The sequence below is a fragment of the Aedes aegypti genome, chromosome 2 (assembly GCF_002204515.2).
Source record: "Aedes aegypti strain LVP_AGWG chromosome 2, AaegL5.0 Primary Assembly, whole genome shotgun sequence".
In the NCBI taxonomy this organism is placed as follows: Eukaryota; Metazoa; Arthropoda; class Insecta; order Diptera; family Culicidae; genus Aedes; species Aedes aegypti.
Genome location: NC_035108.1, coordinates 269664554 through 269677284, shown reverse-complemented (window position 1 = coordinate 269677284; position 12731 = coordinate 269664554). Strand labels below are relative to the sequence as shown.

Below are 12731 nucleotides of genomic sequence, written 5' to 3'. Positions count from 1 at the left end.
GAAATCCTGGCTACGCCATTTTCAATAAGTATTATTCGTTCAATATAAAAATCAACGATGAAACCTCCCGTTGATTGAGTGTCCTCAATCAAGCTCAAATGACAACCAACAAAATACCGAATGCTTACCATCTAGGTTGACTCCATTGGCCATCAGAACCGCGCTAAGGCTGATATTGACCGGATAGCCCTCGAAGCGTCGCATGTGCCGCAACAGCATCTGTCGAGAGCCTTCGGCCAGTCGTCCATCCGATTGGTACTCGTTTATCCGTCTCGCATCGTAGAACCCGTTTCCATGGGATTTGGACCCACCGCTCTCCGGGTCCGATTCGGAGAGAGCTGCCTGCTCAGCCGAGTCCATTATTCGCTGTTTTTTTTTATTGGAATGCATCCGATGTCATCGCCAAGCAGATTGCCCCGAGAAATGAAAGAAAGCAAAAAAGTGGAAAATCGCATTAACTTTGGCTAATCCATTTTGCAGTTTTGAAAGGAAAATGTCTTCTCAAAGGTATCCCACAAATGCACACATACGCTGAACTTTGTCCTGCTTCTTTGGGGATGGTTCTTTTATTTATCTTTTTTTCTACGGGAACGAGGCAACATTTTCTACTTACTACAAACGCTTTCATGTATGAAAAGCAAACATATCACTCGATTCAATGAAAACCATTTGTAACGGAGTATCGGACTAGAGCCAGCAGCATCACCATCAGCGAGTGTATCGTTCTCTGTATGCATACACAGCAAAAAAATAAATTGTAATTGTAATATCACGTCTTTTTAGCTACACATCAGTCCCTTCGCAGTCTCGCTAATTAGAACTTTTGCCCCACTTTGGGGTAAACATTGTTTCCAAGCATTTATGCGAAAGCTAATACACCTCAAAGCGTCCTTATGCTTTACGTCCAAAAACAACAGATAGCCATAACTTTTCCAAATCTCAACCGATTTCTATAATGTGTGGAGTGAAAGTCCCTTAGTTGAATAACATTCGAACCACTATGACGTTTAAAACATTTATTTTGAATTGAACCACTTGTACTATAAATCTTCAAAAAAAATCTTGCCCCATTTTACTCTACATAGCCAAAATTTTCGTCTGCCCATATTTATTTATTTTTTTGCCGTGAACTGCGAAAGCATTCATCTCGAAAGCACAGCTTCCGTCATGTCTGTCTATGGCACTACGAATTGGACAGCGCTCGAAGCGTAACTCTGGTAGTACACACATCACGTCCGGTACCGGTTAGAGGAGAGTTTTGTTTTTTTCTATTTGCTGACTCCTACGCTTCAAATGGCAAACTTCTACGTCTGAATGAAACTTTTTTTTGCAGTAGATGCGTTCCAAGGATAATGGGTTGAAGTTGCACGAGTGAAGCTAATGCAGATAAGTCTTGGGAAATCGTAGATTCATGTGTGTGGAGCTCGTTGCGTACAATTCAAATAAAACGTACGTGTGGTCCGGGCCAAACTACGCCAATTTCAATAGTACTAGCAATATGAACACTGCAAGAAGTTTTTCCTGCATTTTCTAGAACAGGAATCAAAATCAAAGATAAGTAAATTCAATGTGTTCAAATAGCGTTCTGGAAGAAGCACTGTAAAAAGCCTAATGAATCATAATAAAAAATAACCTTTGAATGGTTCGACGCTAAAAGTGCACCTTACCATTCACGTTGTTTTAAGAGTACTGATAGATGATTTTTTGAACTGAAATTGCATGAATCGCATCACTTACCAAGTTCAATCCTGATCATGCAGTTATCATCTCTCCTCACTTAAAAAAACTCCTTTCCATGACAATCATGGAGATGCAGAGGTGATCTCGGTCTCCAGTAACAATGAATGTCACACTAACATTCCTTCCCTTCCCCGATGACCGTAAGGACATGACCGGCACCGTTATTGACATTTTAAAGTTTGTTGTTCTCGAAAGTGTACATTGAAGATGGGAAGCTGCTCCTAGGCTACATCTCTTGATTCCTTGTGCACTTTCGATTACTCTGGTCAATAACGGAGTAGCAACTACGAATTGTACGATCATCAATGCTCATGCTTATGATTATATAAAAAAAAGACACGGACACCGTCTTCAGCCATTTAGCTGCACAGACTGTAACTTAACACTAGACAACGGACAAGCATGCTCCAATGGTACAGCCGAGAAACATTCCTGACGAAAAGCTTCAATGGCTGCAGCGGGAATCGAACCCACACCTCATGACACGATGCGCTCATTGCCTGACGACACTAACCGCACGGCCACGAAGCCTTATGATTATATAACTCTTTTTATTCAAAATTTAACGATTTTGATCGTTTAAAGAAGAGTTTTAATTGCATACGAAGAATTAATTTTTTTTTTTGAAGAATTAATCATTCATCTACGGTACAAATTTAATAAGCATGAAATAGCAGGTATTTCAGTTCATGATAGATGTAGTTACACGGTACTTGTTGAATTTTGAAATAAAGTTTTATAATTTTGAGAATAATCATATACCGCAAAAATAGGACAATGAGCCATTTTACGAAGCTGGTCAAATGACAGGAGACCTGGGAGAAAAGTTTACCTTTTCAATCATCGTCATCAGTTTTTGCGATTATGATGGTTGATGACTGTGCGCATTTCTAGCGTACCGGCGAAAACATAAACGGAGAATATTTATTAAAATACTTCTGATCACAAAATACGCTGCGTGATTTTTAACAAAGCCTCATTTTACCAAACGGGGACATGAAGAAAATGACAAAAAAGAGATCCAAAAATGCACCTAGTTATTGTATAAGCTACCTCTTTGTTATCCATATTGCACATAAAAAGGCACTTTTGTTATCAAAAATATTTTAATTATTTTAATCCAATTATGTTTTTGCCTGGATGAAAAGCTACACTAGAAATGCGCACAGTCATCCACCATCATCATCGCGAAAACTTCTCCCAGGTCTCCTGTCATTTGACCAGCTTCGTAAAATGGCTCATACATTCAAACAAAATGTTTCTGTTTATTTTTCCTGCCTGCTTTTTCTTATTGACTAATAAATGAAACAAAATACAATGTCTTGAGAACAAATTACAAAAACTGAGTAAATATTAGTAATCATGTCAAGAAATTGTTAGAAAACTAAGAATGAAGCTTCTTACGTAGCTATCTAGTGGTCCAGTGGTCTCAGATGGAAAACACTAGTGAATTGGCAAATATTCATCGCTATTCTTGTTTACGGTGGATTCAACTTTCGATCGAATCCTATTCGTTCAAATTCATGGTCTACTTTATTTTGCTGGCGTAAACGGGAATGCAAAACGGTTTTCGATCGAAAGAACATTCGAACGTAAACAACATTGATGATTAACATAGCCCTTTCCGTGTTACAGGTCCGTCTATGCTTCGGCTTTACTTCGGTGGAGGACCGGTGCTAACAAAGGACTGTCATTTCCATAGAAGAACTGTTAAAGAGCTTTCTGATCAGCTGATTTGAAACGTCTTGTGAATAGGCCTATTGGCCAACTACGACGGACAAGGAGACGAAACCGACAAAAAATCATTTGATTTTGTTGATTCATTTTCGAATCTTGACATAAAGTCATTATAGTTATTTATGCAACAAGTTGCAAAATGATGATTTTTTCAGCACGAGTCGTACATTTATCCGACGAGGCTTGCCGTGTTGGATAAATGCGACCAGTGCTGAAAAAATCGAGTTTTGAAACGCGTTGCATACAATATTTTTTGCAATTACGAAAAATGTCGTTTGAGTTAGATCATTTTTAGGAACACAATATTTCAACAAACCCCATTCGTTAAAGCGACTCGATACTTTTCAATCAGATAGGCCGCGATGCAGTAGTTTGACCCTAGATATGACAGTCACAAAATTTCACGCAGCACTCGAAATCAAACTCATCTACTTATTTTCCTTATTCGTGAATGGACAAGGTAAGACGCCGCATGAAATATTCCTTTGTGTTGTACAGTGATTTATCATGTGCCAATCTTCCTACACAAACCGTTTAGGAACATGAAGTTCAGATCATTTTGGGACCAATTCAAGTACTGCTCCTACGTTCACTGGACAAATCGTCCCCATGAAGCTCTCGTCTTTCATGTAGTGAACTCACATATTCTACTGCCTCCTATTGGTACATCCTATTTCAACACAAAACCCCGCACAGTCAACTAGCTTTTGATTCTTAATCCGAATCCACAATTAGAATCCGGCTCAATTCGGTTCGTCATACGGATGTAAAATCAGAACCTAGTAGACCAATTAATTTAGAAGTTCAGAACAATTGAATAAATGACGTATGGATGCAATCCTACGTCATTTTGATAACTCATAAAACAGTACTGAAAAGTGATACTGTTCGATATATACTGATATTAGTGGCTTCGTGCCGCGAGACGAGATGTGCAGGGATAAGGATGGGAGTATTTTGACGGACCAGCATGACGTAATCGAAAGGTGGAAGCAGAACTTCGACGAGTACCCGAATATCGCTGAATGCACAAGCAATGAAGGACGGGACAACGGAGGAAATGCCTTCGTCAGTACTGCGGAGGACGGGAACCAACCAGCCCCACTTTGAGGGAGGTTAAGGATGCCATTCACCAGCTCAAGAACAATAAAGCTGCTGGTAAGGATGGTATCGGAGCTGAACTCATAAAGTAATATGCCCCATCTACAAGAAAAGCGACAACCAACGATCACCATTCTAAATGCCGCCTATAAGGTATTATCCCAGATTATCTTTCGTCGTCTGTCACCTGTAAGTAAGCGAGTTCGTGGGAAGTTATCAAGCCGGCTTCGTTGACTGCCGATCAACAACGGACCAGATCATTACTGTACCGCAAATCCTCCAAAAATGTCGTGAATACCAGGTCCCAACGCATCACCTTTTCATCGATTTCAAGGCGTCATACGATTGTATCGACCGCGTAAAGCTATGGAAAATCATGTACGAGAACAGCTTTCCCGGGAAGCTCACGAGATTGATAGATGGAAGGTGTCCAAAATTGTGTGAAGGTTTCAGGCGAACACTCCAATTCGGTTGGCTTCCACCGGGGACTACGATAAGGGGATGGAATTTCTTGCTTGTTGTTCAATATTGCGCTAGAAGGTGTTATGCGGAGAGCAGGGCTTAACAGTCAGGGTAAGATTTTTAAGAGATCCAGTCAATTTGTTTGTTTCGCGGATGGTATGGTCATTGTCGGCCAAACATTTGAAGAGGTGGCACACCTGTAGGCCGGTAGTCCTCTACGGGCATGAAACGTGGACGATAATCGAGGAGGACTTGCAAGTACTAGGAGTCTTCGAACGTCGGGTGCTTAGGACGATCTTTGGCGGTGTGCAGGAAAACGGTTTGTGGCGGCGAAGGATGAACCACGAGCTCGCCCAACTGTACGGCAAACCAAGTATCCAGAAGCTAGCCAAAGCTAGAAGGATACGATAGGCAGGGCATGTTGCAAGAATGCCGGACAGCAACCTTGCAAAGATGGTGTTTGCTTCGGATCCGGTTGGTACAAGAAGGCGTGGAGCGCAGCGAGCTAGGTGGGCGGATCAAGTGCGTATCGATTTGGCGAGCGTGGGGCACAACCGAGGATGGACAGGTGCGGCCACGAATCGAGTATTGTGGCGCGAAATTGTTGCTTCAGTGTTACCTGTTTAGATGTTAACTATATAAATGAAATTATGTAGGCTCTGTCTCGGTTGGGACATAACATCAGAAAGTGAAGAAAAATATACGAAGCTTCTGAATCATGCTTGCTGTTGCTACAAACCCCATTACCCGAATCGGCAGATAATGGGGTTTTGCTGGAACAAATGCAGAAGCAATTTGTGTTTTCTCTATCTTTAATAACACAATTTGAAAACTTCAACCATTTTCTCAACATTCCTCCAGCATGCGACCTAAATTCTACCCGATGCATACACGACTCTTCCTCTTATCGTTTCCCCGCAGTAACTCGCGGCCTCGACGCGATGGCACTTCTTGTTGGCTGTGTAACATTCACAAATTTATTACCGAGGCAGCCTCCGAATGGAGAGAGAAAAAAAACCTCCTGCCAATACCGGAGAAAACGCTAAAAAGGAAAATGCTTCCCGGCGTGACTTGTATACTTTTTAATTTTATTATTTTTATTGCAGTTGGTGTACTTCCGGTCCTATCGGAATACCTTCCCCCTGGTCTTCGTCATATTACTCAGCATCCATGGCGTACCGTCAAACGGGGTAACATTGATCGGAATGTCCCCCTGGTAAAATGTTCGAATCAACATTTATCCATGAAATATTTTCATTGTGTCTATGATGCATCTGTTTCTTATATTCTTAATCTAATAAAAATCAAAATATTTGTAAGAATTGAGTTTTGTTCATGCGTAACTTTTTTCACTCTTCTAAACAAGGACTTGGGATGATACACAAATTATGTTAGACTAAATTGGATCTTTTTCAGCTCCCTTCCTCTTCCTGGTCGTGTAGTCTCCCACAAATTTGATTAGGCTTGTCACACTATGCCTGACCCCCTCTCCAATAGGGGAGTGTAACTAAATTTTTGTATGACACCTTTTACTGCCTATAACTGCATAACAGTCACATTCGACATTTTTGATAAATTGGAGTTAATACCATGGAGAGTCATCAAATGATATATACTTTCGATCAACTTACTAAAATCTGTAAGATTGTTCTAGCAAATTCGAAAAAAATACCAAGTTGTTTTATCACATTGGCAATTGTAACCGCATAACAGTCACATTGAGATTATACATGAGCCTCATAATGTAGTAGCAACGAAATTTCTATCAGAATTATTTTCTGACTATTCACCCAATATGCGACATGAGTTGTACAAAATTTCATCCTCAAATAAGCTCTTTTGAATTCCTCATGATTTTTAGTTAATAAATTTTAGTTTCCTCCCATACTGTAGTAAAATGCAAACTTAGTATCCCATTTAGTCAATACCTACTTTTGTCGAATGTTACAAATATGCAGTTATGGGCAGTTTTTATGTTCGCGATCACTACGTGGACACTACGAACATTTGCATTTTCAAAAATATTTTTTGTTAAATTTAAAAAAAGACTAATTAATGTTACTCCGGATTACGGTACTCTCTAGCGCAATGACTGTGCACCAGTGGCACCAGCCATGGATGGAATTCTTAAGGTTTCTTACATGCATGCACCTATCTAGAAATAATACCGAAGTTGTGCGGAAGAGGTAAGAATACAAATATCTGGGCCAAACGTCTGGAAGTGAAACCAAATGAAACAGTGTAACTTGCTTACAACAAGACTCACAACAACACGCGGAGGGAAGTACCTGCCTGGGTACCTTACTCCGTTTCCGTCCAGAATGCATCCGTGCTTTGCAGAAAATAGCACGGGGAACCTCAGGCACGAATGATGGTTGTGTGTGGGAATTCTGTGCGGTATATTAAATTAAAATTGAAAGCAGTTTAGAGATGCTGGAACTGCTCCTCTAGTTAATACAGTGGCGATTATTTTTACATTTTAGATTTGACATAGGAAGGGAACATTCATATTCTTTATTTGTCAATAAGTTTATAGGCTCCCCGAAATTAACGCAAATCAGTGTTTCTCAAACTTTGTTGATCTTTGGCCTATTGAGGCCAATATAATTTAGAATCGTCACTGCAGCAAACGTAAAAAAGGTGATATTTTTTTCAAAAGTTCGGGACAACTCAGATTTTTTCTTCCATCCTTCAGAAATTTCAAAATAAGGAGTGTCGATAAAATTGTGCGTAGAAAACCGATCAAAGAAAAAAAAAAACAATCAAAGCATTAAGTACGTCGCCGAATGTTGAACGCTGTTTACGCTACACAAAAATTTTGTTTGCGACAATCGTCAAGTTATATCTAACATGATTTGAAAATGAGCATGCTTAAAGGTATGAACAAAAAGAAATAAAATTGTAAGGTATACTGTGCAATCAATATTTCTTCAAATGCCTAAAAGTGTAATCTTCCATCAAAATGAGTAGCTTCTCAAAATATTATGATTTTTTGTTTTCATTTTTTTCTTACAAGCTTAGTGAGATCGTATAGAGCTGAGATTCTCCCTGGGGGCGACTTTTGCCCCATTCCTGGTCCGAAAATCGCACCCAGGGAGAATCTCAGCTCTATACGATGTCACTAAGTTTGCTATATGTTCCAAGGGAAATATGAGACACATAACGTAAGAAATACCTACGATTTATTGAAAAATGAGATTTTTTGCAAACTGTTTAGCTAGCTGGCCACCAATTTGAGACAGGGAAGGGGTGGTAAAATGAACACAGTAAGAATATCTTCTTGTTTCTAATAGAAAAAAAATAGTTTGTTAAGTATTCAGATAATCTTTTGATGATTCAGATAATTTTCACATATTTTCATCGTTAGCAAACAAATATTTTTGAAAATTTTCATTTCATTTTGAAAATATATTCAATATATTGCCCATTAAAAAAAATCAAAGGTATCCGATTTCACCTCACTGAAAACTTCAAGACCTCCGAGCTAAAAGCTACATCAGTTTGTCTAATAATTATAAGTAGTTTTCTTAAATCTTAATTTTCAATGATGTTTTCACTACAATTGACCTCCGTATTAACCCGAACACTCAGATTCATGCTCTAAATTGTCCGTGATTGATAAAAAAAACATGTTTTTTCCTCCTTAAGAGGCAAGGTGTTCATTTTATCACAACTTCCCCTAAACCTCGACTTTCCTCTAGTTTTAGCATACACTAGCGATCAGTGACTAGAATTTGGAGTTCTAACGATATGTGCCGAGGGCAGCCTGATTACAGAGAGATTTACTCATACATTGGAACCATGTCATGTTAATTTGCTTTTTATATCATAAAAATTCAAGCTCCTTGAACTTTCCTGATTTCGCTCAAATTCATGTCTAAGAGTCAAGAACAGAGAATCCAGATGGCAAAACTTTGAATTTTTTATGGAGGCTTTTGGGCATTTCCAGTTTTAAGAGTTGTATCGAAACAAAAGCTAAACCTATGCACTTTGCGGTCGGAAATTGTATGAGAATGTATTTGGAAAACCTGCATTGTCGTATTCTTATTATTCAAACTTTCAATCTCTTTTAATGTTTGAACTTCTCGATCTATTCTTATAGTTTTTAAGTCTCCTCTGGGTATTGATTTCTGGCGGTCCTATCCCGTTAGGCTGAATTCCGATACACCAAATGTATTTAGGCCGAATGCCGTTTAGGTGAAGATGCATCGAAGCCAAACCTCGAATTTTCGAGAGCACAAATCTAGAGAACCTGACAACCGTTTGTGCTGAAAATCTAATCGATTGGTCACCACCAGCGAGTGACCAGTAAGTAGCATTTTCAGCACAAATGGTTGTCTGGTGCTCTAGATTTGTGCTTTCGAAAATTCGAGGTTTGGCTTCGATGCATCTTCACGTTAAGGCCGGAGGGGTAATTAGGCCAAAAAAACCATTAGGCTGAAAATGGCTAATAGTTCTAAAGCGCCTAAATCGGCCTTGCGGAATGATTTTTTTATTGTTTTCTTGTTAGGTCAGGAATTTGCATTACCTTGACCAAACACCTAAAAAATCATTCGGCATAATGAGACCTTTGGTCTAACAACCTTTTCGGCCTAACGGCATTCGGACTACCCAGGTAACACTGGTAGCTGAATAACAGTTTATTCAACTGAAAATAAATTGTATAAACAGCATTTAAGCTGAATAAGCTATTGTGCAGCTAGCTATCAATGTTACTTGGGCAATTGCCTTCAGCCTAACTGCCTGCTCCAACTTCTGACAAACATCACTCCCAACTCTCTTCATCTGTAGTGCTATTTCAATGCATTTCTGATGTTGAAATAGGAGTAATAATAATTGATGGTCAGTGGCTATCCGTAAACCACGCGGCCTTTTTTCAGACCCTCCCGTCTTGTAGTCTTTTATCCATTCAAAATTTTAAAATTAATGAGGACCGTTTTCATTAGCCGGACCACAAACATTCCCCTCCTGAACTCATTTATGGCCCTATATGGTTACTTTGGTACATTGGTGAAGACTAGTGCAGATGAAAATCTGATTTTCACACATTTTATTATTGTACTTATCAAGAGTAGATTTTGATTTTTTACCGTATTTTCCACTACCATTATGTTGATAATGTTAATCGTGTTATATTTAAGCTACTTTTTGTACGAAACTTGTACTAGATCATAAAGTATGTACAATATATATCTGAAAAGATAGTTTAACAGAAATTATAAACTTAACTTTATTAAATTTGAATAGAAACAAAAAATCCGATTTCAACTGTAGTCTATTCATAAAAGGATCAAAACTTAGTCCCTATATTTACATTAAAACCTTTAAATAAATTTAAATAAAAAATATGTGTATACTTATTGAAAATACTCCAAAATCTAAGATTTCGTGAAATTATATTATGCGGAGAGAAAAACTAGTGATTTTTTAGGATTTTATTATTTTGTCAAATGCTTTCTAGAAAAACAACTACCGAAAAGCTAAACATTACATATATTTTGCAATTGAATTAAATGGACAAATTGATGTGAAGATTTGCGAAAAAGTTACACGTCTTCTCAGTGAGAATCGAACTCACGACCAGGGATAGGGTGCGACTCAAAACTCTTTCGGTGCAGCACGCGCTGCCGGGAGACAGCACGTTCAATTTGAAAGAGACGTGCTAGTGCAATATGAATTGTGTTGCACCCATTCTTTTTTGTATGCTAAAACTCCCGTGTGCCGTTACTGAGAATCTCTCTGAGCATTAGGCAAGGCTCTCTCAAATCACATCACTTTGCTTTGAGGACGAAGTACGGGTAGACGCCACTCTCAAACGAATTACACAAACGTTTGTTTACTTCATCCACCTCACACATACTTCGAAAATTTCAACGACTTTGGTATACTTTTCGTGTTGACCAGGAGTTTTGATGCCGTGTAGTTCCGGCGTATAGAATAGAACTACGGACGACCTGTTCCGGTGGTAAGAGTCCACCAAACGGGGTAACCCCAATTCAAGGTGTGATGCGAAAAACCGTGCTGAGGAATGAATGGTCGAAGGGGTGAAAAAGATGTTCGGCCGTTAACGGAGCCTGTGGGGCACCTGGGCACCCCTCACAGTATTTTGTCCCTTACCGCGTTAATGCAGGGCTCTGGCGTGGTGGACCTCTTTTCCCGTGCTACTCGTGGGATCCAATCATGAATACAAACTTAAACCAAAATCAAAATAATAGTAGTAGTGCAGGTAGTAGCAGTAGTAGGGAAGCGAACCCCTTCGCAAGAAGTGGGTTAGCTAGGTCTCCGTTGAGGAGAGCGGAAGCAGGAGGAGGCAGCAGTGCACGTAGTGCCAGTGCTGGAAACCATATTTCATCCCCGGCTAACGCATCGGGTGAGGTTATGGATGGAGCGTGGTTGATGAGGGCCATCAATAAAAGTAGAGATGGGCTCTCTGCGATGGAAGTGGCTGCACAGCAGCTCGACTCCATAATTGACTTTGCGTCCTCGAAGTCTAACATCAGCAAGGACCTCAAGCAGGCCCTGTTCAGACTTCGTAAGTCGATGTTCGCGGCCAAGCAGAACCATGCTAAACCCATGGCGACTGTGGCTGCGGCAGAACCCGTGAAATTGAAGGTGCCGAAGTCTACCCAGACGGAGCCCTTCGTCTTCGCGGGTAGCCCCAAAAGTGCGGAAGCGAATGCTTACAACAAGCAATCGCAGAAGCGCGCGAGGCAGCCGTCAGGGGAGGAGCTACCCGGCGGCGCTCGCAAGGCCAGGCGGATATTAACCCCGAAAACCGGCAGAAGTGCCGGAAAATCGGACCCCAGCCAGGCGTCCCGGAAAGCCGAGAAGGGTGGGCCCGAAAAGGCTGGCCCCTCACGGAGTGATGGGAACAGGGGGTTGCGACCTTTGAGAGGTCCTCAATCACCACAGGTTAGGGCGGATCAGGGGGTGGACGCCCCCTGGACAACCGTAGTGAGAAAGAAGAAGAAGGAGAAGCAGGAAGTTCAGGAGCGCAGGGATACCAGGCCTAAGAAAAGTAGGAGGGTAGGTGCCAAGCGCGAAAAGGGTGATGCGATCATCATCAAGACGGAAGAGTCCAAGTACTCGGAAGTCCTGAAGGCGATGCGCAGTGACGCGAAGCTCGCAGATCTTGGAGCCGACGTACGCAGTGTCAGACGCACTCGTACAGGTGAAATGATTCTCGAGCTTAAGCGCGACAAGGAGCGCAAGGGCGCCGCCTACAAAAGTTTGGCGGAAGAGGTCCTTGGCGAGGGTGTCGAAGTGAGGGCTCTGACGCAGTCAGTGACTCTGAAGGTGATGAACCTTGACGAGATCACCAACGCAGAAGAGCTCGTCACAGCACTGCGGCAACAGTGTGAGATTCAGGTGCCCACCGCTGCCGTTCAGCTACGGAAAGGTCCGGCAGGTACTCAGGTGGCCTTAGTACACCTACCTGTGGCGGACGCAAATAAGTCCGCTAAGGTAGGCAAGATCAAGGTTGGTTGGTCAGTATGCTCACTGAACATACATGAGCAACCGGTGATCTGCTTTAGGTGTAGGGAACCAGGACACAAGTCCTGGGGCTGTAAAGGCCCTGATAGGACCAAGTTGTGTAGGCGTTGTGGTGAGGAAGGTCATAAGGCACTAGGCTGCAAGAACCCTCCCAAGTGCTTGATTTGTTCCGGCAAGTCCGTGAACAACAATCATCC

The 12731-nt window shown here is 41.1% G+C and overlaps 1 protein-coding gene across 4 annotated transcripts in view; it reads right to left on the bottom strand.

Annotated features, from left to right (window-relative positions):
• LOC5571425 (voltage-dependent calcium channel subunit alpha-2/delta-4) overlaps positions 1-12731 on the bottom strand; it is a 206598-nt gene that overhangs the window by 50708 nt on the left and 143159 nt on the right. For all 4 annotated transcript variants that reach the window (XM_021845058.1, XM_021845059.1, XM_021845060.1 and 1 more), the window contains exon 5: positions 129-366. In XM_021845058.1, coding sequence (XP_021700750.1) covers positions 129-366 — 238 coding nt within the window. The remainder of the gene's footprint in view (positions 1-128; positions 367-12731) is intronic.